General features: G+C 39.1%; 1 protein-coding gene and 1 long non-coding RNA gene across 7 annotated transcripts in view; both read left to right on the top strand.

The window, feature by feature from the left end:
- LOC131936928 (homeobox protein six1) overlaps nt 1–23,495 on the top strand; it is an 87,688-nt gene extending 64,193 nt beyond the window's left edge. For 4 of the 5 annotated variants that reach the window (XM_059294058.1, XM_059294062.1, XM_059294063.1 and 1 more), the window contains 2 exons: nt 11,137–11,800; nt 22,150–23,495. In XM_059294058.1, coding sequence (XP_059150041.1) covers nt 11,137–11,800; nt 22,150–22,468 — 983 coding nt within the window. In that variant the 3' untranslated portion in view covers nt 22,469–23,495. Of the gene's footprint in view, nt 1–1,901; nt 2,168–11,136; nt 11,801–22,149 lie in introns of those variants that run through there. The other variant, XM_059294059.1, reaches the window with a different exon arrangement.
- A 2,049-nt stretch (nt 23,496–25,544) lies between these two features.
- On the top strand, nt 25,545–26,902 carry LOC131936937 (uncharacterized). 2 transcript variants are annotated; one of them, XR_009386124.1, is made up of 2 exons: nt 25,545–25,752; nt 26,090–26,902. It is a non-coding gene; the product is annotated as an uncharacterized LOC131936937 (long non-coding RNA). The 2 variants fall into 2 exon arrangements; XR_009386125.1 differs by lacking the exon at nt 25,545–25,752 and adding an exon at nt 25,909–25,938.
- Nucleotides 26,903–27,167: the final 265 nt, after the last annotated feature.

Here is a 27,167-nt window from a genome sequence, read left to right as displayed (position 1 = left end):
CTTGTTGTAAGGTCTTGTTGTAAGGTCTTGCTGTAAGGTCTTGTTGTAAGGTCTTGTTGTAAGGTCTTGTTGTAAGGTCTTGTTGTAAGGTCTTGTTGTAAGGTCTTGCTGTAAGGTCTTGTTGTAATGTCAGTAGGTCTTTTTTAAGGATGTCGTTAGGTCTTGTTATAAGGCCCTGTAGTAATGTCGTTAGGTCTTGTTGTAAGGCCTTATTCTAATGTCGTTAGGTCTCTATTGGTCTTGCCGTTAGACCCTGTGTCGTCACAACGGCTAACGACACAAGCTGTAGCTGGCGACATTTGTTGCCATTGTGTTGAAATACCTGGCCGCGGTTAGTGCCCCTTACGATCCATACAATAGACCAGTAGACCTGTGGTTCAGTCCCCTTGATTCAAGGATGGCCCGTTGGTGAGGAGAGTTGTCTCATCTTAGGACCAAGGGACGGCACTCAATAGACAAGGGACGGCAGCCAATAGACAAGGGACGGCACTCAATAGACAAGGGACGGCACTCAATAAACAAGGGACGGCACTCAATAGACAAGGGACGGCATTCAATAGACAAGGGACGGCACTCAATAGACAAGGGACGGCATTCAATAGACAAGGGACGGCACTCAATAGACAAGGGACGGCACTCAATAAACAAGGGACGGCACTCAATAAACAAGGGACGGCACTCAATAGACAAGGGACGGCACTCAATAGACAAGGGACGGCACTCAATAGACAACGCCTTAGGAGTGTGTTTTATACCAGGTCATATAGACCAGCGTCTATATAGCTAATAATGAGCCGGTTTTTCTAGCTAGCCGGTCCAGCTATTAGTGCCGGTTCTTCTAGCTGGTTCAGCTATTAGTGCCGGTTTTTCTAGCTAGCCGGTCCAGCCATTAGTGCCGGTTCTTCTAGGCGGTCCACCAAATTTCTGTACCGGTTTTACAAGCAGTATAAAAAAATGGCTGTGTTTTAAAGAGCGTGTTTTAACTAATTTATTCTAATTATTGTATGATAGGGCGGTTATCAAACGCAGGGGTTAGGATAAAAGTTAGGGCCAGTTTTTAAACTTGTAACCTCGGACATAAATCACAGTGAGGTGTTCTGGGGGTTAGGCCAGTGGTACTGATGACGTCATCAACAGATCCAGGTAAATCGTCTAACAGAGACGACTTACCTAGGAGTTCCAAAGTAAATTGAATCAAAGTTTCCTTTTGTTTTTCGCTTTAGAGTAATCAAATAGCAAACACAGGTTTTATACATAGGTATTACCTGTGACAGATTTTATACATTGGTATATATATAACAGGTTTTATACATTGGTATATTACTGTGTCGGGTTGTGTTCCCTGGTATATCACTGTCAGGCTGTATTGGATACCCGGGTATATCCGTGTGTCAGGCCCTGTACGCTGGAGCCCGCGGTGGAGGCCCCAGCCCTAACAGAACGAGACTCCTCTAAAGTCTAGAGCCAGTGGGTGGAGGCCCCAGCCCTAACAGAGCGAGACTCCTCTAAAGTCTAGAGCCCGCGGTGGAGGCCCCAGCCCTAACAGAACGAGACTCCTCTAAAGTCTAGAGCCCGCGGTGGAGGCCCCAGCCCTAACAGAACGAGACTCCTCTAAAGTCTAGAGCCCGCGGTGGAGGCCCCAGCCCTAACAGAACGAGACTCCTCTAAAGTCTAGAGCTAGCGGTGGAGGCCCCAGCCCTAACAGAACGAGACTCCTCTAAAGTCCGCCTCTCGGCGTCTCGAGTGACTTGATTGACGTGGTTGTCATGGGGACGTGTTTGAATAGCACGCAGCCCGTAACGCTATACGGGCGAGGTGGCGGCCTCAGCCAATGGAATTTGAGACGTGTCGGCTGGTTTACGTGCACACGGCAGCAGTCGCCTGCCCAGCGCTTTCATTCTTCCAGCGGCCGCTGCTTGATTCTATGCCAGCATCTATTGTGCTGGTCTCTGGACCTAGTGACCGCTGTCCCACCTGTCTTGTGGTGCCAGACTTCCTATACCGAGATGACCGGCCCACTGACCACTCGATGGAGTCTCTCACCTATGACGGTGCTAGACAAGTTGTAGAAACTTGGGCCGCCTCTGTGTTTCAGTACATTCGCTTGTTTGACGGGCAGGTTCGAACCTTCGGGATGTAGTCAGGGATTTATTTCTTACTATCAGCGGTGAGTAGGTTTATTTTTAGCGGACACTAGGTTTACTGTTAGCCGTGAGTAGGTTCATGTGTTGCGGTCAGTAGGTTTATTTTTTAGCGTCACTAGGTTTAGTTTGCGGCGTGTAGGTTTATTTTTTGCCGTCAGTAGGTTTACTCTTGCGATTAGTAGGTTTATTTCAGTGGTGAGTAGGTTTAATTGAGTATCCAGTAGGTTTAATTTTTAGCGGCGAGTAGGTTTAATTTTTAGCGGTGAGTAGGTTCAATTTTTAGCGGTGAGTCAAGTGAGTAGGTTTAATTAAGTAAGTTGCAATTTTACGGGCAATGATTTCGTGTTTAGCAATGAGTAGGTTTATTTATTTTACCTGTAGGTTCAAGTTAGTAGGTTTATAACTAGCGGTAAGTATGTTTACATTTGTGTTCGGTAGAATTCGGCCTATAATATTACAATTAGCGGTCCGACAGTCAATTATTAACGTCAAGGCTCCTTAAAATAAACGGATCCATTGTTTGCTGTTGGTTTTTTTTTTTTAAATTTATATATTTTTTATTTTTTTATTTTTTGTAAAGTTTAAATTTAACTGTGAGAAGTTTCATAATTAGCGATATTTAGATTTAATTTTTATCCCGACAAACATGTTTGTTGCGAGTAGGTTTAGGTTTGATAGGTTTATTTATAGCATTGAGCCGGTTAATGTTGCGAGTTGAGTATATTTTTTTAAAGCGGTGAGTAGGTTTTGTTTTGGGTTGAATATTTCACTTTAGCCTCGACCTAAGGGCCGCTGATCTACTTCACCCGCACATCTCAGCAGTAGCGGGAAGTTATTTGTATAGCTAAAACACCGGGCTAGAGTTATCTGTTCCTTGGTCAATCTAGACGCGAAGTTTGTCTGTTCTTTATGTTCTTAGTGAACACTTGACATTATGCTGCCTATACACATACCACATACAAGCATACAACGTGTATTTCAATATACACACATCCCATCAAGTGGTGTTGATCTGTTTATAATCCCTACACCATTTCTGGTGATGTTGTTAGTTATAAAGATTTTGTATTTCCGGTGATGTTATTTGTTACAAAGTTGTTGTATTTCTGGTGATGTTGTTTGTTACAAAGTTGTTGTATTTCTGGTGATGTTATTTGTTACAAAGTTGTTGTATTTCTGGTGATGTTATTTGTTACAAAGATGTTGTATTTCTGGTGATGTTATTTGTTACAAAGTTGTTGTATTTCTGGTGATGTTATTTGTTACAAAGTTGTTGTATTTCTGGTGATGTTTATAAACAAAGATGTTGTATTTCTAGTGATGTTGGCTGTAAACTGAAAAAAAGATAAAAACAAAGATAAAAACAAAGATAAAAATAAAGATAAAAACAAAGACGAAAACAAAAATAAAAACAAAAATATAAACAAAGATAAAAACAAAGATACAAACAAAGATACAAAAACAAAGATAAAAACAAAGATAAACATTGGCCACAAAGGCCATAGGCGTGTTCTGTTTATCATGTGTGTTGTTTTCATAATGTGTAACTGTATGTGTTGTTTTCATAATGTGTAACTGTATGTGTTGTTTTCATAATGTGTAACTGTTTTTATGTGTTGTTTTCATATTGTGTAACTGTATGTATGTGTTTTTTCATAATGTGTAACTGTATGTGTTGTTTTCATAATGTGTAACTGTATGTGTTGTTTTCATAATGTGTAACTGTTTTTATGTGTTGTTTTCATATTGTGTAACTGTATGTATGTGTTTTTTCATAATGTGTAACTGTATGTGTTGTTTTCATAATGTGTAACTGTATGTGTTGTTTTCATAATGTGTAACTGTTTTTATGTGTTGTTTTCATATTGTGTAACTGTATGTATGTGTTTTTTCATAATGTGTAACTGTATGTGTTGTTTTCATAATGTGTAACTGTATGTGTTGTTTTCATGTGTAACTGTATGTGTTGTTTTCATAATGTGTAACTGTATGTGTTGTTTTCATAATGTGTAACTGTTCTGTTTACTATATGTGTTGTTTTCATAATGTGTAACTGTATATGTGTGTTGTTTTCATAATGTGTAACTGTATGTATGTCTTGTTTTCATAACGTGTAACTGTTCTGTTTAATATATGTGTTGTTTTTATAATGTGTAACTGTATGTATGTGTGTCATCGTCGCTACTGCTTGTATCGTATTGTGTAATTGCTTGTAATGATTGCCTGCGCCTGTGCTGATGATTGTTTTGTCTGTTCATCTCGGCTGATATGGGTAATGTGTGTAGCAGTTTTGTGGTACACGTCATATTACCAAAGCAGTTTACATTACACACTGGTTCAATTTTTGTATTCAATTTATTCACTAATGGTAACAACAGAGGTCTGTTTTCACATTGGTCGTTAAAAAACAACATAACAGCATTGTGATAAAACGCAATGGGGTAGTAAACACATAGCAGTAACATAGCATTCAAAGATTTGGAATAAAGAAATAATATTACATAGTTATAATACAAAATGAGATAGAATGAGAATAAAACAGATGAATGAGAAATGTTGCAATGAGGTCATTAAATAGAAGTTGTTTTAGTTTAGATTTGAATATATTTTCAGTTTTATTTTATTATTGAGATACACATACACATATACAAAAACATACATACACACTGACACTAGCTGTAAAGCTGGTCTATTTACATAAAGCTGTTTCGTTACTCAGATCTATCAAGCGGATGATTTGCCTTAAAATAATACTTCAAACTTTTAAAAATGTACTTACTGGTTTATTAGTTTAATGCTCTATTAATGAGTCTAATCAATATTATTTAGAACCAACCCCTCCCCACCCCCACCCCCCCCGGAAATAAACACTGTTTCTTAATATGATGACAACCAACACAATTTAATCACGATATATATATATAAATCGGGAGTGATCTCCCATGACATGATTTTTAATTACTTAAACTTTTTAAAATAAAATAGAATATTGTAGAAAATAAGAATTGCGCATCAAGTGAATGGCAAACATTATGTATATAAAAGTGCGGAATATTATAAGTACTTTTTTTCTTGAGGAATCGGAAATAGCGTAAAATACTACTTCCGGCCAACGGAAATTACTCAAAATTTGAACGAAGGCGGAGAATTAAATATGTTACTTACTTGTGAAATTTCATTTTATCTATCTGAAACAGTACTCAAGTTATAGGCTTTTGAAAAACTTAAAGCAGAATAAGTTCTACTTCCGATTATCGGAAATTGTTGAAACGCTGTTACAAAACTACAGCGTTGAAATAATACTTATATATGAAATGTCATTAACCTAGCTGTAACGGTACTCAAGTTATCGTGTTCACACACACACACACACACACATATACACACAGAGACATACAGACGGATACAATTGCAAAACTATGTTTTTCCGACTCAGAGAGGTGTAAAACGTTGAGATTTGTGAAAATCTCGATTTTGATTTTTTTTTTTAGCTTATGGTATTTTAAAAAAGTAATTTTTTACAAAAAAAATGGACCAATTAACAGCTAACCTTTTTAATTTCTGGATAATTTCATAGCCCGTTAAAAAATAAAAATCGACATTTGCATTTAAACAAAATAGACAAAATAGACAAAATAGAAAATAGACATAATAGACATTTTCATATTCCTTTAAGTTAAACTACCGACGTTTAGCAAGGCATAATCCAAAGGCCTCGTTAAGCATGTCTAATTAACTTAACAGACAATAGCTTCAATCATCCATTACAAAAAACTGTCTCCCGATTGTTGTGCTATGACGTCATCTTGTGGCCATCTTTGTATTTGTGCTCTCATGGCCGGCTCGTTATCTGGACGTTCCATGTGTCCCTCACGGCACTCGTCAAAACCTGGCCTCATCAGGGGGTGGGGGAGCTTTCAAACTGATTACTGCTCACACTGTAGCTTCTGATGCATGGCTACATGTGTTGTGTTTGACACAGGCTAAATGTGTTGTGGGTGAAACAGGCTAAATGTGTTGTGGGTGACACAGGCTAAATGTGTTGTGTGTTGCACAGGCTAAATGTGTTGTGTGTGACACAGGCTAAATGTGTTGTGTGTTGCACAGGCTAAATGTGTTGTTTGACACAGGCTACATGTGTTGTGGGTGACACAGGCTAAATGTGTTGTGTGTTGCACAGGCTACATGTGTTACACGGGCTAAATGTGTTGTGTGTTGCACAGGCTACATGTGTTACACGGGCTAAATGTGTTGTGTGTTACACAGGCTAAATGTGTTGTGTGTTACACAGGCTACATGTGTTACACGGGCTAAATGTGTTGTGTTTGACACAGGCTAAATGTGTTGTGTGTTACACAGGCTAAATGTGTTACACAGGCTAAATGTGTTGTGTGTTACACAGGCTAAATGTGTTACACAGGCTAAATGTGTTGTGTGTTACACAGGCTAAATGTGTTACACAGGCTAAATGTGTTACACAGGCTTAATGTGTTGTGTGTTACACAGGCTAAATGTGTTACACAGGCTAAATGTGTTATGTGTTACACAGGCTAAATGTGTTACACAGGCTAAATGTGTTGTGTGTTACACAGGCTAAATGTGTTACACAGGCTAAATGTGTTGTGTGTTACACAGGCTAAATGTGTTGTGTTACACAGGCTAAATGTGTTGTGTGTTACACAGGCTAAATGTGTTGTGTTACACAGGCAAAATGTGTTGTGTGTTACACAGGCTAAATGTGTTGTGTGTTACACAGGCTAAATGTGTTGTGTGTTACACAGGCTAAATCTGTGACACAAGCTAAATGTGTTACACAGGCTAAATGTGTAATCTGACATAGGTTAGAAGTGTTACGCAGGTTAAAAATAGGTTACTATTTCTGTCTGTATGGGTGTGTTTAAACTAATAAATTAATAAAATAATAAAAAATAAATTTAATTTAAAAAAAAAATAAAAATAATAACACACACCATGTTCAATCTTCTACTATACAAATAAATAAATAAATATATATATATATGTGTGTGTGTGTGTGTGTGTGTGTGTGTGTGTGTATATATATATATTAGAAGATTGAACATAGTGTGTGTTATTTCCCAGTTTTACAACTAAATGTGTCGCTATTCATTACAGGCTGGCCATTACATGGATTAACTTGATGTATTAGTTTTATTCATTACAGACTGGCCATTACATAGACTGACTTGATGTGTTAGTTTTATTCATTACATAGACTGACTTGATTCGTTTATAGAAGAGTCCGCTGAAACCCAAGTAAACAGAGTGTTGTTTCCATATGTCTAATAATTAATTTCTAATCACAGCCACACTGACGCTAGCATGGTTTACTTTCAATATGGGAACAACGTAGAGAGGCTAGTGAATAGGGTATATGTGGGTGGGTGTGGGGGTGTGGGGGTGTAGATCTCTCAGGGGAGTGCCTGTAAATTGTATTGCCGTAGGTGGGGGTGGAGGCGTTGGGTTGGAGGCGTGGGGTGCTAGTAAAGAAACACGATCACCTAGTGGGAGATAATGTTTTTCTTCAAACATCATGCATGTATTTGTTTATCCATTGAACATCAAACACATGTAGTTGTTAATCCATATGTATTTGTGCATCCATTGAACATCAAACGTATGTATTTGTTCACCCATTGATCATCAAACATGTATTTGTTCATCCATTGAACATCAAACACATTTATTTGTTCATCCATTGAACATCAATAATTTGCTATCCATTAAAGTGTACTCATACACAACTTGTACACATCTTGTACACATCTTGCTCACATCTTGTACACATCTTGCACACATCTACTCACACAAATTGCACACGCCGGTTATGTACTTTTAGCAATAAAATGAAAAGTAATGTCCAACATTATGTCAATTTTAATGCTCTAAGTACACACGTTGACAGATAGTACTTTTATCAGACCACAACAGACCACAACAGACCTCCATGTTGAGCACCGGGTGTCAACTAAAAAAAAAAAATGTGACCTTACTGTGGCCGATATTCAGGGCCAGATTAACCTCCACCCCTCCATCGCTGTGTTAAACCATCACAGGAGGTCAAACAACCAGCCGATTGCAACAATGTCGGGCGATAGATTCTGATTTGTTTGTTGCCCAACTTGTTACTTCGACTTCTCAAAAGTTACCTGACAACATTTCAACTTCTCAAAAGTTACCTGACAACATTTCAACTTCTCAAAAGTTACCTGACAACATTTCAACTTCTCAAAAGTTACCTGACAACATTTCAACTTCTCAAAAGTTACCTGACAACATTTCAACTTGTCGAAAGTTACCGTCAAAATCTACCCTTGTCAAAAGTTACCGTCAAAATCTACTCTTGTTGAAAGATACCGTCAAAATCTACTCTTGTTGAAAGATACCGTCACAATCTACCCTTGTTGAAAGATACCGTCACAATCTACCCTTGTTGAAAGATACCAACAAAAATCTACTAAAATCTACCCGTCGCAGTTCAAGCCTTCAACTTTACATGGTACTCTATCATTACCTAGTCATGTGACTTCAACTTTACATGGTACTCTATCATTACCTAGTCATGTGACTTCAACTTTACATGGTACTCTATCATTACCTAGTCATGTGACTTCAACTTTACATGGTACTCTATCATTACCTAGTCATGTGACTTCAACTTTACATGGTACTCTATCATTACCTAGTCATGTGACTTCAACTTTACATGGTACTCTATCATTACCTAGTCATGTGACTTCAACTTTACATGGTACTCTATCATTACCTAGTCATGTGACTTCAACTTTACATGGTACTCTATCATTACCTAGTCATGTGACTTCAACTTTACATGGTACTCTATCATTACCTAGTCATGTGACTTCAACTTTACATGGTACTCTATCATTACCTAGTCATGTGACTTCAACTTTACATGGTACTCTATCATTACCTAGTCATGTGACTTCAACTTTACATGGTACTCTATCATTACCTAGTCATGTGACTTCAACTTTACATGGTACTCTATCATTACCTAGTCATGTGACTTCAACTTTACATGGTACTCTATCATTACCTAGTCATGTGACTTCAACTTTACATGGTACTCTATCATTACCTAGTCATGTGACTTCAACTTTACATGGTACTCTATCATTACCTAGTCATGTGACTTCAACTTTACATGGTACTCTATCATTACCTAGTCATGTGACTTCAACTTTACATGGTACTCTATCATTACCTAGTCATGTGACTTCAACTTTACATGGTACTCTATCATTACCTAGTCATGTGACTTCAACTTTACATGGTACTCTATCATTACCTAGTCATGTGACTTCAACTTTACATGGTACTCTATCATTACCTAGTCATGTGACTTCAACTTTACATGGTACTCTATCATTACCTAGTCATGTGACTTCAACTTTACATGGTACTCTATCATTACCTAGTCATGTGACTTCAACTTTACATGGTACTCTATCATTACCTAGTCATGTGACTTCAACTTTACATGGTACTCTATCATTACCTAGTCATGTGACTTCAACTTTACATGGTACTCTATCATTACCTAGTCATGTGACTTCAACTTTACATGGTACTCTATCATTACCTAGTCATGTGACTTCAACTTTACATGGTACTCTATCATTACCTAGTCATGTGACTTCAACTTTACATGGTACTCTATCATTACCTAGTCATGTGACTTCAACTTTACATGGTACTCTATCATTACCTAGTCATGTGACTTCAACTTTACATGGTACTCTATCATTACCTAGTCATGTGACTTCAACTTTACATGGTACTCTATCATTACCTAGTCATGTGACTTCAACTTTACATGGTACTCTATCATTACCTAGTCATGTGACTTCAACTTTACATGGTACTCTATCATTACCTAGTCATGTGACTTCAACTTTACATGGTACTCTATCATTACCTAGTCATGTGACTTCAACTTTACATGGTACTCTATCATTACCTAGTCATGTGACTTCAACTTTACATGGTACTCTATCATTACCTAGTCATGTGACTTCAACTTTACATGGTACTCTATCATTACCTAGTCATGTGACTTCAACTTTACATGGTACTCTATCATTACCTAGTCATGTGACATTAGGAATTCTAACGCGACCACCACCCCGCTTTGGAAAATCTGCGTCAGTTGATGGCCCAGTGTTGACGTCAGTTGATGGCTCAGTATTGGCGTCAGTTGATGGCCCAGTCTGTGTTGATGGCCCACCTATTTTGAAATATCCTTCTATATATATATATGTATCCAAGCTTTTTACATATTAATGTCTTTGTTCTATATTTTATGTTATTCTATTATTTTTTTTTTCAAATGCATGTTTGCAACTGCCAATGTGGGAAAAGGCCACTGTATCGTGTAAAGCCACCACAGAAAACAAAGTTGTTGGATTATTTTGTAACAAATCACAAATGTCACCACATGAAGTCATACCACAGTTACTTGTACTGTTTAACCGACTGTATAACCGACTGTATAACCAAATGTTTAACCGACTGTATAACCGGCTGTATAACCGACCGTTTAACCGACTGTATAACCGACTGTATGACCGACCGTTTAACCAACTGTATAACCAACTGTATAACCGACTGTATAACCGACTGTATAACCGACCGTTTAACCGACTGTTTAACCGACTGTGTAACCCCGACTGTTTAAGCGACTGTTTAACCGACTGTATAACCGACCGTATAACCGACCGTTTAACCGACCGTTTAACCGACTGTTTAACCGACTGTGTAACCCCGACTGTTTAACCGACTGTTTAACCGACTGTGTAACCCCGACTGTTTAACCGACTGTTTAACCGACTGTTTAACCGACTGTATAACCGACTGTATAACCGACTGTATAACCGACCGTTTAATCGACTGTATAACCGACTGTTTAACCGACTGTTTAACCGACGGTTTAACCTTCTATCGTCCACAGTGTTCAGGCCAGACAACGGGGCCTCCGTCCGTCCCTTCCCCAGCGTCCCCATGCTACACGACCAGACCGGCAGCTCCGTGGGGGGCTCCCCGTCCGGGGGCGGGGGCGCCATGCTGCCATCCTTCGGCTTCACGCAGGAGCAGGTGGCCTGCGTGTGTGAGGTCCTGCAACAGGGCGGCAACATTGACCGACTGGCCAGGTTTCTCTGGTCCCTGCCGGCATGTGAACATCTACACAAAAACGAGAGCGTGCTCAAGGCCAAGGCCGTTGTGGCCTTCCACCGCGGCAACTTCAAGGAGCTGTACAAGATCCTGGAGAACAACCAGTTCTCCCCCCACAACCACCCCAAGCTGCAGGCCCTCTGGCTCAAGGCCCATTACGTCGAGGCCGAGAAACTTCGGGGCAGGCCGCTAGGTGCCGTCGGGAAATACCGAGTTCGTCGGAAATTCCCGCTTCCCCGAACCATTTGGGACGGAGAGGAAACTAGCTACTGCTTCAAAGAAAAATCAAGGACCGTTTTAAGGGAATGGTATTCACACAACCCGTACCCCTCCCCCCGCGAGAAGAGGGAGCTGGCCGAGGCGACGGGTCTGACGACGACACAAGTCAGTAACTGGTTCAAAAACAGGCGGCAGCGAGACAGAGCCGCAGAGGCAAAAGACAGGTAAGTCGTGCCTTCCTTACTTCCCTTTATGATATGTTTATAGCCCTTTCTTACTTCCCTTTATATCCCTTTCCTACTTCCCTTTATGATATGTTTACACACTGAGCGCTGCCCTCCCTTGCCGGGTCTTGTCTGTTTACATCAGCACCCCCCCCCCCCCGGGTAATCTGGGGGTTGGGACTGCTGGAGTTGTAATTAACTTGTTGTTTCACACCCACGGCCCACACCTACATTGGACATTACAGTCATAGAGCATTTGATCTTTGTGTGTCAGATGTATACAATACATCATGATGGCATGATGTGTCTACACCATAACATCGTGATGTTTCTAGTCCATAACATCGTGATGTTTCTAGTCCATGACATCGTGATGTCTCTAGACCACAACATCGTGATGTCTCTATTCCATGACATCGTGATGTCGTGATGTCTCTATTCCATGACATCTTGACATCGTGATGTCTCTACCCATGACATCTTGACATCGTGATGTCTCTACCCATGACATCTTGACATCGTGATGTCTCTACCCATGACATCTTGACATCGTGATGTCTCTACCCATGACATCTTGACATCGTGATGTCTCTACCCATGACATCTTGACATCGTGATGTCTCTACCCATGACATCTTGACATCGTGATGTCTCTACCCATGACATCTTGATGTCGTGATGTCTCTACCCATGACATCTTGATGTCGTGATGTCTCTACCCATGACATCTTGACATCGTGATGTCTCACACTAACGTTTCATCACGTGACCTAGACACCTGACATTTGCCCGTGTAACCCTATGTAACCCTAGTATCGCCCTAACAAACAAAAAAAAGTGTAACTTTTATTAGCGATAATTTATATGCATACGTATTTTTTTAATGAACGGCATCCGACCGATGTGGAAATATCAGTCCGATCTTGGTTTAACCAGATTGTTTATGCATTCATTAGCATAATTAACTAAAGTAGGCTTTGTTAGATTGCGTCGCTAGTAGAATAAAAGCAACCAATCAAATATTCAGCCTCTCAAGTCACGTGGTACAATTCTAAAGACCGCCATGTGCGAGGGAGGGGGGAGCTGGGCTCAACTAATGGTAAAATTAATTAAAATTGTTTTCTTCAGTTTCCAATCAATCTAACCGTACAAAATGTACCATCGCAGCTCATTAAAGTTGCACTCCGTGGGTTTTATGGCTTGTATTGCTTTGTTACTCTCACGTACAGAGAAATGATATTTTTAATTGCGTTGTTTTATTACGTGCTCTATTCAAGTGGTGTTCATTGGGCAGTAGAGTTATCTGCCGTGATGATAGGGCAGTAGAGTTATCTGCCCTGATTGACTATATATATATATATATATATATATATATATATATATATATATATATATATATATATATATATATATATATATATATATATATATATATATATATATATACATATATATATATATACATATATATACATATATATATATATATATATATATATATATATATATATATATATATATATATATATATATATATATATATATATATATATATATCCTAGGGGTTTACCAGAAAGCGGACAGAAAATCGAAAAAGCTTATGGGGGCGATATATCAGAAATTAGGCCTACTTGAAATGTAATGTAATTGGTTTTTTTTATGCATGTGTTTATAGCACCAGTGTACTTTGTTTTTGAGGTCTTTCTTAATACAACAGTTTTACACCCCTCTGGTTAATACAGATAGCTTCATTTATACAATATAGTCTACATAGTTATACATGTTTGATGTAGCTAGCTTTATGTTACAAAATATAGTCTACATAGTTATACATGTTTGATGTAGCTAGCTTTATGTTACAAAATATAGTCTACATAGTTATACATGTTTGATGTAGCTAGCTTTATGTTACAAAATATAGTCTACATAGTTATACATGTTTGATGTAGCTAGCTATATGTTACAAAATTTAGTCTACATAGTTATACATGTTTGATGTAGCTCGCGCCATGTCCACAGATGTTAGCTACAACATACCCTGGCTCGGGGTATCAGCCAACAGACCTGCAGAGATTTACTAGTAAAAGTGATCTCCCCGAAATGGCAACTCTGGATATAGACATGATTTTTAATCCATTTTTAATTACTTAATTTTTTTTAAAAGAATAGAATCGCGCTGAAAAAAAATTGCGCACCAAGTAAATGGCAAACAATATATGTATACTAGTTAGGAATATTATTAGTATTTTATAAATACATTTTCGTTTATTGAGAAATCGGAAAGAGCGTACATTACTACTTCCGGTGGACGGAAATTACTCAAAATTTGACAGAAGGCAGAAAACTAGATCTTTTACTTATATGTGAAATTTCTTTATCAATCTGAAAAATCTAAAACTAGAATAAGTCCCACTTCCGGTTATCAGAAATTGCTGAAAAGTTGATACAGAACTACAAAATTGATATAATATTTATATATAAAATTACATCAACATAGCTATAACGGTACTCAAGTTTTCGTGTTTACAGAGATACACACACACACACACACTCAGACATACGGGCTGAATTGCAGAACCCAGTTTTTCCGACACGATTAAGCATAAAACGCCGAAATTTTGATAAATCTAGATTTATAATTTTTGCCCGATTAAAATAATTCCCCTATACTCCGTATACGGGGAAAACTGTCAAAATGTCATGTGATTTTTGTGCACGATTACAAATCTTCCTCTGTACTCTGTATACGAGAAAGTAAAAAGTACAGCTCTACAGCACAGTCGACTAACTCTAAAAGTTGAATTCCCGATCTCTTTCTTGTTCCAACTAGTCAACTTGAGATAAAAACTGGGATAAGCCGTTTTCTCCGTAATTTGACGGGGGGGGGGGGGGGGGGGGGGGGGGGTAGAATTAGAATAAGAAAAATAAGACATTTTTCTAATTTATTTAATTTTCGTGAATTCCAAAACACAACGCTAAAACACAACGCTAAAACACAACGCTAAAACACAACGCAAAAACACAACGCTAAAACACAACGCTAAAACACAACGCTAAAACACAACGCTAAAACACAACGCTAAAACACAACGCTAAAACACAACGCTAAAACACAACGCTAAAACACAACGCTAAAACACAACGCTAAAACACAACGCTAAAACACAACGCTAAAACACAACGCTAAAATACAACGCTAAAATACAACGCTAAAATACAACGCTAAAATTCAACAATAAAATACAACGCTAAAACACAACGCTAAAACACAGCGCTAAAACACAACGCTAAAACACAACGCTAACATACAACGCTAAAATACAACGCTAAAATTCAACAATAAAATACAACGCTAAAACACAACGCTAAAACACAACGCTAAAACACGATGAGTGACGGCGATTGAGTCATGTGCTAGCAATTAATTATGCAACACTTAAAAATGTTTAGTTTTCGAATTGTCCCTCAGATCGGGGTAGTTGACGTGAAAAAGGTGTCATCTTTTTTCTCAGAGATGTTGTGGCCGTGAAAAAGGTGTCATCTTTTGTCTCAGAGATGTTTTGGCCGTGAAAAAGGTGTCATCTTTTGTCCCAGAGAGGTTGTGGCCGTGAAAAAGGTGTCATCTTTTGTCCCATGAAAGAAGCGACAATGCCGATAACAAAGTGATAAGATATAAGAGAAGATGGCGGTCCCACCACTTCCGCTTGACAGGTTGGCCAGTTGGCCAGGGCGGAGATACAAGGAGATACGACTATATATATATGTCTGTGGGGGTGGGGGTGTTGGCATATGGAGGTGTTGGCATATGGAGGTGTTGGCATATGGAGGTGTTGGCATATGGAGGTGTTGGCATATGGAGGTGTTGGCATATGGAGGTGTTGGCATATGGAGGTGTTGGCATATGGAGGTGTTGGCATATGGAGGTGTTGTTGGGGTTTCTGTGTATGTACTTGGGAGGCTTTTCTTTAGTGGCACTCTGGGCAGGCTCTCTCACTTCTAGATTTGTATCTTGTCATCAGTTGTGTCGTTTAAAACTAATGATGTTTCATAGGGACTAAACAACTGAAATCTTGATTATTCAAGTCTTTAAACCACGGATATCGTTTACTTTTCTTTAAGTTGATGTCAGTTCATGAGCTCTATAATTAAACCACACTATTCATTGAACCCACCCACTCCCACCCCTCCTCTCTCTTCACTTAACTTGAGAGGACCAAAATACGATATTGCATAGGATAATTTTTTTAAACTTCCCAAACTTGTATGTAATTGTTGACAGGTTATTGCGTAAAAGTTTTAAAGTTTGTCTGTTATTGTCGGCTGGTATTGTGCTATTATTGTCTAGTAATTGTGTTATTGTTCTCTATTTTTATTTTGTATGTGTAAATGTTAGTTAAGCTTCATTCTTCTATAGGTTTCACCTTTGTTTCATCTTTTTCATCTTTGTTTCACCTTTGTTTCATCTTTGTTTCCCCTTTGTTTCACCTTTGTTTCACATTTATTTCGCCTTTGTTTCACCTTTGTTTCATCTTTGTTTCACCTTTGTTTCACCTTTGTTTCACCTTTGTTTCACATTTATTTCGCCTTTGTTTCATCTTTGTTTCACCTTTGTTTCACATTTATTTCGCCTTTGTTTCATCTTTGTTTCATCTTTGTTTCACCTTTGTTTCACATTTATTTTGCCTCTGTTTCACCTTTGTTTCATCTTTGTTTCATCTTTGTTTCACCTTTGTTTCACATTTATTTCGCCTTTGTTTCATCTTTGTTTCACCTTTGTTTCATCTTTGTTTCACATTTGTTTCACATTTATTTTGCCTCTGTTTCACCTTTGTTTCATCTTTGTTTCATCTTTGTTTCACCTTTGTTTCACATTTATTTCGCCTTTGTTTCATCTTTGTTTCACCTTTGTTTCATCTTTGTTTCACCTTTGTTTCACCTTTGTTTTATTTTTGTTTCACCTTTGTTTCACATTTGGGGTCTATCTGTTTTGTCTTTCAACCATTTAAAAAAAATCGGACACGGTTTATAGTAAATTTTACTATGAGAAAAGTAAATATTGCCTTGCCAAAAGTGTTACTTTTAAACAGAATAAATTTTTTTAAATGATTGTTACGCCCGTACAGATAGAATATTATTTTAAAAAATGAGATTTGTACCTTCAAACAACTAGATGTAAAATTTAAAAAAATAATAAGGTTACATTGTACAAGAATGATCAAGTGAAGTGCCAACATGTAGCGTGTGGACAAGAACGCGAGATTTCTATGGCAACTCTGTCGTCTGCTGATTGGTTTGGTCTCTTGACTCCTGTATTGATCTGGCCAGTCAGTGACACAGATAATGAGACAAAACAATAGAGCGGGATGTTATAGACACGCTGACGTTGATATAGACACAGATGTAACGTTATATAACAGCTGATGTTGATATAGGTTCTACACATATGTAACGTTATGTTATAGACAAGCTGATGTTGATATAGAATCATATATAACTTTATATACCAGCTGATGTTGATATAGAAAAATATATAACTTTATATACCAGCTGTTGTTGATATAGAAACATATAACTTTATATACCAGCTGATGTTGATATAGAAAAATATATAACTTTATATACCAGCTGATGTTGATATAGAAAAATATATAACTTTATATACCAGCTGATGTTGATATAGAAATATATATAACTTTATATACCAGCTGATGTTGATATAGAAAAATATATAACTTTATATACCAGCTGATGTTGATATAGAAATATATATAACTTTATATACCAGCTGATGTTGATATAGAAATATATATAACTTTATATACCAGCTGATGTTGATATAGAAAAATATATAACTTTATATACCAGCTGATGTTGATATAGAAATATATAACTTTATATACCAGCTGATGTTGATATAGAAATATATATAACTTTATATACCAGCTGATGTTGATATAGAAATATATAACTTTATATACCAGCTGATGTTGATATAGAAATATATATAACTTTATATACCAGCTGATGTTGATATAGAAAAATATATAACTTTATATACCAGCTGATGTTGATATAGAAATATATAACTTTATATACCAGCTGATGTTGATATAGGCTCTACACACATATAAATGAAGTCTATGCTTTAGGTTTCGCGCGTGTCAGACAATGTCACATTAGATGTTTGATGCTATATCCGTTGACTAAGTCAATACAGGACAGTAGATCTTCACCTTCACAAACTGGACAACTGACCTTCACCTTAACAAACTGGACAACTGACCTTCACCTTATCAAACTGGACCTCATTCAACTTGATACAAAATTCGCGCAGCATTCAGTAATTACCGTCTTTTTTTTTTTTACACAAAAGCCTACGATTAGAATATTTGAAAGTTTAAATATCAAGTAGCTTATAATTGCAACATTTTAAAATGAAATCAACTTGAAAGCTTACACTAATTACCAAATTTTATAATTGTAAATGTTAACCCTACGAGAGTAACGTTATTTTAAATAAATGTCTAAATGATGATTGTATTACTATGAAAACAAAAACACAGAAAACACAGAAAAAAATAAAGAATTGCCTTACAATTTGAACATCTGGAACCATACAAAATTTAAAACTAAAATTTATGAACTTGAAATTTTCAGTACTATAAAATAATAACATTTATGGTCTTGAAATTTACAATACTAAAAACAAAATGTATGATCTTGGAATTTTAAATAATAAAAACTATTTAAAATGTAAAGAACGTCTCAATATTCCCATGCTTTATACTGAAGTCTCAATGTTCCCCGTTTGTTTTGATCAAACACTTGTATTGAATTAGATTCCTGTTTTTTAATTTTCCCAACCTGCCCTGACTGTTGTGATGAACCGAAACTTACGAGCTAAATTTTACCCACTTTTTCCGAGCCGATTTGTTTCAAACTTGACATGTAGGTCAAGATCCCATGACAGTGCTATATGACATAAAATTTGGCATGATTGGCATGATTAGATGTTTCATTAATTAAGTACCGATTTAATTAATTAAGTACTGATTTATTTATACATGTTTTCTCAGCACTATACTCGTGGCGTTCATTTCTTACGCAAAAGTTTTTAGTTGTGCGTTATTTTTTTTAAAACCTTCAATTGTAACGTTTCGCATTAATATTTGTCGTGTATACTATTTTATCAAGGGTAATAAATACATATTATAGCGACCCACGCTTTCCTTTATAGTGGTACGTTATTATTTTATTTTGTTCTTTTAAAAGAATATTGTGTTCTAAAAATGTGAAACTCAACGTCTGCGAGTCTCAGGTTGGCGTGCCGTTAATTACCTGTACTGTGAGCAGCACGTCATATACTTGAACGTTGTCTTTGTCGTGGCACGACGCGGGTCTGCCCGTGTGTCTGCCCGTGTGTCTGCCCGTGTGTCTGCCCGTGTGTCTGTCCGTGTGTCTTTGTGCTGGTCGTGTTAAGATGTGTAAACCACACGGTTTCAGTATTGATTGCTAGCAGGGTGGAAAAATTGTCATTTGATACATGCAACAGTCTGACGGTAGGGTCTGATTGTGGCGAGTACCTCGTGCGGTCTACAGACTTTCATAGAACATTGTGCGGTCAACAGACTTTTGTAGAACAACAGACTTTTGTAGAACAACAGACTTTTGTAGAACATTGTGCGGTCAACAGACTATTGTAGAACAACAGACTTTTGTAGAACAACAAACTTTTGCAGAACAACAGACTTTTGTAGAACAACAGACTTTTGCAGAACAACAGACTTTTGTAGAACAACAAACTTTTGTAGAACAACAGACTTTTGTAGAACAACAGACTTTTGTAGAACAACAGACTTTTGTAGAACAACAGACTTTTGTAGAACAACAGACTTTTGTAGAACAACAGACTTTTGTAGAACAACAGACGTTTGTAGAACAACAGACGTTTGTAGAACAACAGACGTTTGTAGAACAGACTTTTGTAGAACCTCGTGCGGCCAACAGACTTTTGTAGAACCTCGAGCGGTCAACAGACTTTTGTAGAACCTCGAGCGGTCAACAGACTTTTGTAGAACAACAGACTTTTGTAGAACCTCGAGCGGTCAACAGACTTTTGTAGAACAACAGACTTTTGTAGAACCTCGTGCGGTTAACCTATACATGTACTGTACATGTCAAGGATAACACCATCAACACAAACATCACGTCCAGTGGTTCTTCCAGCTATGTTTTCAGTTCCCCCGACCTACCGACCCTCCCCCCCACCCCCCCCCCCCCCCCCAGAGTTTCTTCCAGGCCCCCCCGAAAATTTTTTACCGCCCCCCCCCCCCCCCGAACGAAATGAAATTTATATAATTTATATAGAAAATATATACTTTCATCAGTGTCCGCCCCCCCCCCCCCCCGGAGAAAAAAGTCTGGAAGAAACACTGATCACATGGACACATAGCTTTAAACACGTTGACCCATATACACAGAGACCCATAATACCTTAACACTCCCGTCTTGACGTAGACTGACGCAACACGACACCTCTGAGAAGTGATTGTGTCACATATTTAACTCTACATTATATGCATGTACTACACATGTAGGGTTGTCTGTGGGTTGTCTGTGGGTTGTCTGGCTGTGTGACTGGGGTTGTCACAACCTGCCCAAAATGAGCTGATATTGACGTGAGACCGACCAGTCCCAGTACATGTCTGTGCATTAAAAAAACGGCGGGAGAAAAAAAAATGGCCTCATTAGATGAAGTCACCATTGAACAGAAAAACTCAAAAAAGCATTGCGCCCTTTGACCTCCTTGATTGGTCGGCCATATTGGTTTCTATTTTGCCTAGCAACGGCATGAAAGTGTGCAAACACGCCACCAAATGACGGCCTCATAGCGTTAATGCGTTTACCGGCGGGCGACCTTTTCTCCGCACTGAATTTTTATTTCGATCCAAATTTCCAACCGCCGGCTTAAAATTATACTTGTCTAAACTTCAGACTTTTATTTTTGTACTTTGTTGTCAGATGTAGATGGCTTTAGTGTATGTTAATTTTAAGTAGATGGCATTATTACAAGTTGAGTTAAAATAAATTGCTTTATTGCACGTTGAGTTTAAATACATGACTTTGGTAAACGTTATTTTAAATAGATGACATTATTATTTGTTAACTTTAAATAGATGACATTATTATTTGTTAACTTTAAATAGATGACATTATTATTTGTTAACTTTAGATAGATGACATTATAATATTTTTTTTTTAAATGGATGGCAGTATTTATGTTGATTTTAAATGGATGACAGTATTGTATGTTGATTTGAAACTGATGGAACTATAATCAGTTGATGGAAAACGTAAATGTTTTTGTTGTCGGCCGACTTGACAAGAATAGTCTATTGAAGTATATTTAGATCTAGTTGCAATAAGAAATGCTGATATTCAATTACAGCCGGAATAAACCGGTAACTCGCCGGCTGCTAGAATTAGCCGGTAATTCGCCACAGGCTTGTGGCTACTAGTGGTCCGGTCAGTTGGTTGCCGTGGGGGGGGGGGGGGGTTGGGCGGTCACTAGACGGCCACTTAACTCGTCAGGAGAGCTGCTGCTAATAGGAAGTGACGTCATGTCAGGGTGGTGTCTGGCACTCCAGGCCCCAGGGCCGTAGGGCGGCACTAGTGGACCCGGGGGGCGGCACTAGTGGACCCATGGACGCGCACCGGCCACCATTTATTCTATCAACTCCTCTGCTCGGGTCAATTACTTCAAACTAATAAAGAAAAGTGGCCAGTCCACGCTAAGCCAACCCTTTAGCAAAGTGGCCAGTCCACGCTAAGCCAACCCTTTAGCACTAGTTGTTATACTACGCTCTTATGACACGCGAAAACAACCTTTAGCTTTATTTATTATAATGTACGGCTATTCCACGCTAAAAAAACAACTTTAAAACGCTATATACTACACGGCTACTCCACGCTAAGCAAACCAATTATTATACTCTCTTTTAGTCTGACAAAAATTGGAAAAACAAACAAGGAAATGAAATACACATTTCATTTATTTACTTATTGCTGAAAGTATAAAATATCATTCGCAGAATCAGTGCTATTTATTGCTGTTTATTGATATTTCGCACACACACACACATATACATATATATCACACACACACACACACACACATATATATATATATATATATATATATATATATATATATATATATATATATATATATATATATATATATATATATATATATATATATATATATAAATTTATTTTAATATTATATTTATGTATTTATTTCATCATGTTTGTCCGTGTCCATCTAATAGAACTTCCTGTATCCACAGAGAACATCCGGGTATGCCCAACCAACCAGGGATGCCCCAAGACCCCAACTCCCCGGGGTCAGATATTAAGGAGGAGCACAGCCCCGACTCGCTGGGCGCCCACACCAAACTGGATGAGCAGTCCCCGCCCCACCCGTCCGCCATCTACGCTGACCTCCAGAAGGCCTCCAGTATGGCCGCCTCTGCTGGCAGTATGATGCACAGTATGATGGGTCACCACGGTCACCCTGGTGTTCACATGAGTCACCACCTGCAGAACCCGGCTGTGGGTGGCAACCCGGGGGTAAACCACATGTTACAAGACTATCAGACTTTATGACATTGAAGACAACAACACCTTCGACCTCACAGTCCGGGCTCAGAGAGACACGGCGCCCTCACAGTCCGGGCTCAGAGAGACACGGCGCCCTCACAGTCCGGGCTCAGAGAGACACGGCGCCCTCACAGTCCGGGCTCAGAGAGAGAGGAGCCCAGCCCAACACGGCGCCCCCACAGTCCGGGCTCAGAGAGAGAGGAGCCCAGCCCAACACGGCGCCCCCACAGTCCGGGCTCAGAGAGAGAGGAGCCCAGCCCAACACGGCGCCCCCACAGTCCGGGCTCAGAGTTAGAAGAGCCCACGGCGCCCTCACAGTCCGGGCTCAGAGAGAGAAGAGCCCACGGCGCCCCCACAGTCCGGGCTCAGAGTTAGAAGAGCCCACGGCGCCCTCACAGTCCGGGCTCAGAGAGAGAGGAGCCCAGCCCAACACGGCGCCACGCACCCTGCCTAGCTTTGTCCTACACAAGTTTGTGACGTTGAAGATCTAGCGGCCAGCATTGATCCAGCTAGCGGTGAGCTAAATACGGAGCAGGGATTCGATTACATTTAATTAGTCGTATCGTTATGAGGCTTGTCTAAGGGCGGTAATTACCTTCCGTTGGTGATGCTAGGTGCGATAACTCTGGTTGACACTACATAAAAGTTAGCTCCACACTGTATGCCCGGATATTTCCCTATTTGATCTGGATGTTCCGTGGATGTCAAGTATGCTGCAGCAGTATCTACTGGATAGTCCAGCCTTGTGTTTGTTGTATCCAGTGGATATCTCGTGTCCATTTGGAGATCCACGGGGTCAGACACGAGAACCCAGGACAACACACCCAGTCGACACATGTGTCCAACACACCCAGTCGACACATGTGTCCAACACACCCAGTCGACACATGTGTCCAACACACCATGCTAGTGTGTACATCTGACACCATTGGACACGATGCTCTACAGTCTACTGTGTCTTGATGACATCGCTCGAGAGATGCACACTCTAAAACTTTGATTGTAAGGTGTTTAACACCACAGCTAAAAGGTGTCACACCACAGCTATAAGGTGTCACACCACAGCTATAAGGTGTCACACCACAGCTATAAGGTGTCCGACACCACAGCTATAAGGTGTCCGACACCACAGCTATAAGGTGTCTAAGATGTCCTACACATCAACTATAAGGCGTCCTACACATCAACTGTACAGTCATGACTCAAAGTCATGTCATAAATATGAGCCAAACTAAAGAGAAACTTCACACAGATGATTTAAACTACAGTGAAATGTCACAAAAGTGACTCAAACTAAAGTGATAAATCACGACAGTATAAACTTCACATACAAGCGTGACATCATTAACTTGATCGGTCAGTCTGCCATGTCAATATTTATTTAGTCAGTGGAGTCATGACACCAATATTGACACCTTGATTGTTTATTCTGTTGACAACTTTTCCTTTGTCAGTTGATGGAGTTTTATAAGAAAAAACAATCTGCAACCAGTTACATCACGTGCTAGAACTTGTACCCGTGACGTTTAAAAACAACCACACTACACTGCCACCAGCTAGCACCAGCTACCACCGGCTACCACTAGCTAGCACCAGCTACCATGAACGGACACTCTTGTAGCTATGTGTGTAGCCCATTACCCCAGGGTCAACATTGACCTGACCCACGTACAGTCTACCCCCCCCCCCCCGCACCAGACCCGGACTACGAAGGTGTTGTTTCTATCTATGTGTCAGTCTGTCAGTGATAGATTTGGTCATCTAACTAAACCACTCATTCTGTCAATACGTCGTTATGTTTGTTGGTTTGTTTGTTTGTCCTGGTGTGTGAAACATAATAAATTATATGTGTTAGCTTACCTAATGTAATTGTGACATGATTATTACCCTACACCATGTAATTGTAGTGTGTGTGTCTTTGTGTGTGTGCGTGTGTGTGTGTATTGGAGTTTGACTAACCTAATGTGCTATTATTACATGTGTACATGGTACTAAGTTAGCTTACATGATGTAATTGTGATGTATGCGTAATGCTGTAGCCGCTGTAATAGTGAAGGGCATACTTGGACAGACGTGCCTAAATCTGCCCACTGCCCGGCACAAAATACTGTAAAATATGTGCTTGTATGTGCAGGTACCGGTATAAAATTATATTTAAAATGTTTGGAAATGTTTTGGACAATGTGTTGTATATGTTCTAAATTTATTGGCTAACCCAAGTCAAGCATGGTAAACATCTTGTAAGGAACTGTGTGGTAAACTTCTAGTATGGAAGTGTATGGTAAACTGCTAGTTTAGAAGTGTATGGTAAACTTTAGTATGGAAGTGTATGGTAAACTGCTAGTATAGAAGTGTATGGTAAACTTCTTATATGGAAGTGTATGGTAAGCTGCTAGTATAGAAGTGTATGATAAACTTCTTATATGGAAGTGTATGGTAAACTTGAGTTGGCTTGATTTGATAGTGTATGAAACTGGTATGTGACTTTGTTGTAATGCTGTATGACCATCGTCTCTGATCAATCAAGCGTATCGGTCTGATGATTTGACCGAACTTTATTCAACACAATTTTTACTTTCTCGTATATACAAAGTATGGAGGAAGTCTTGTTTATCTCATATTTCAACCTAAATGTTTTTTATTCTTCCAAATACATTTTAAGCCTAACGACCCCCTCCCCCCACACACACACAATAGCTCTGTCATCTGTATAGTAACCAACTGACACACACACAAACATACTTACACACTGTATAGTGACTAACCGAACCCCCCCCCCCCCCCACAAACACACACACAAGCTTTGTATAGTGACCACTAGACCCCCACATTTAAGCTATGTCATCTGTATAGTGACACACAAACATACACACATACTGTATCGATACCAACAGCCCCCCCCCACCCGCCAGTATATAATAACCAACAATCCCCCCCCCCCCCACATACACACACTCTCACACACACACTGTTTAGTGACAATCTCGTGTGAACATTTCCAGAAGGTTTCAACCCAGTGCTACTGTCAACACTTAGTAGATCAACCTCCCCCTCCCCCCTCAACCCCCCCCCCCCCCCCCCTAGACGGCTGATGCCCATAGTGTTTGGCCAGCTTACATTTTTATAGCAACATAATAAGTGAATAGGTAAAGTTTAGTAGCGGTCAGTAGCGTTCAGGTAAAGTTTAGTGGCGGTCAGGTAAAGTTTATTGGCCGGGGGTCAGGTAAAGTTTAGTGGCCGGGGGTCTGGTAAAGTTTAGTGGCGGTCAGGTTAAGTTTAGTGGCGGTCAGGTAAAGTTTAGTGGCGGGGGGGGGGTCAGGTATAGTTTAGTTGCGGGGGGTCAGGTAAAGTTTATTGGCGGGCGGTCAAGTAAAGTTTAGTGGCGGGGGGGGGGGGGGTCAGGTAAAGTTTAGTGGCGGTCAGGTTAAGTTTAGTGGCGGGGGGGGGGGGGTCAGGTAAAGTTTAGTGGCGGTCAGGTTAAGTATAGTGGCGGTCAGGTAAAGTTTAGTGGCGGGGGGGTCAGGTAAAGTTTATTGGCGGGCGGTCAGGTAAAGTTTAGTGGCGGGGGGGGGGGGGGTCAGGTAAAGTTTAGTAGCGGTCAGGTAAAGTTTAGTGGCGGGGGGTCAGGTAAAGTTTAGTGGTATCATCAGTGATGTTTGCTGCAAACATGAATCAGTGCAATTCTTGTATTTTAAAATCTTGTATCTCCAATCTCAAGTGATTTGATGCTCGTCATGTATCGATAGATCGATTATCTCAAGTGATTTGATGCTCGTCATGTATCGATAGATCGATGTCTCTCAAGTGATTTGATGCTAGCAATGTATCGATAGATCGATTATCTCAAGTGATTTGATGCTAGCTATGTATCGATAGATCGATTATCTCAAGTGATTTGATGCTAGCTATGTATCGATAGATCGATGTCTCTCAAGTGATTTGATGCTCGTCATGTATCGATAGATCGATTATCTCAAGTGATTTTGATGCTCGTCATGTATCGATAGATCGATGTCTCTGAGAAGACAATTCTCGCTAGGTGCTCACTGTTCTGCTCGATTGCATTTTTTTTATTACAACCAACCAAAGAGCCAAGGCCACAATGCCATATTTGTCCGTGTATGACGTCACATGACGTTTTATTTGTTCGTGTATGACTACACGTGGCGAACTTTGCATAATAAAATGTACACTAGTTTTATGATGTATATCTTGGTGTATTATTGATACGTGTGTATTGCTATTCCACTAAGTTGAGTGCAAGCGAAGTATTTGATGTTTTATGTACGTGTCTATAAATAGACTTTGTATGTTGACAGCATTCTTATGTCAAATCTATGTGTTGGGTAGATGTGTTAATATCCGCACACATACAGCGGAGTTTTTCAAATATTATTCAGTCATTTTGCCATAAATAAATAGAAATTAATTTTAAATCAAGTTGAGACTTCATTGTTTTTATTAACAGGATGTGTGTGTGTGTGTGTAAGTGTGGAGGGTGTCAGCTTGTGTGTAGTTATGCTTAAGATCATGTGTTTGCAGTAATTAACAATTACTCTGTGTGTGGTGTGAATAATTAATGCACATTAATTTTTTTAAGGCCATTCTAAGTCTCGACACGATCAATACTTAAACTGTGTTGTTAGCGGGTGTTTATAGCGTGGCCTGACGCAGTGTCTACTGGCGCAGTGTGTAGTGGCTGACG

This window comes from Physella acuta, unplaced genomic scaffold, assembly GCF_028476545.2.
Source record: "Physella acuta isolate Inbredline_101_S28 unplaced genomic scaffold, ASM2847654v3 ptg000196l, whole genome shotgun sequence".
NCBI classification, from domain to species: domain Eukaryota; kingdom Metazoa; phylum Mollusca; class Gastropoda; family Physidae; genus Physella; species Physella acuta.
Note: the sequence above shows the minus strand (reverse complement) of the source record. Positions and strands in the feature narration are given on the sequence as shown.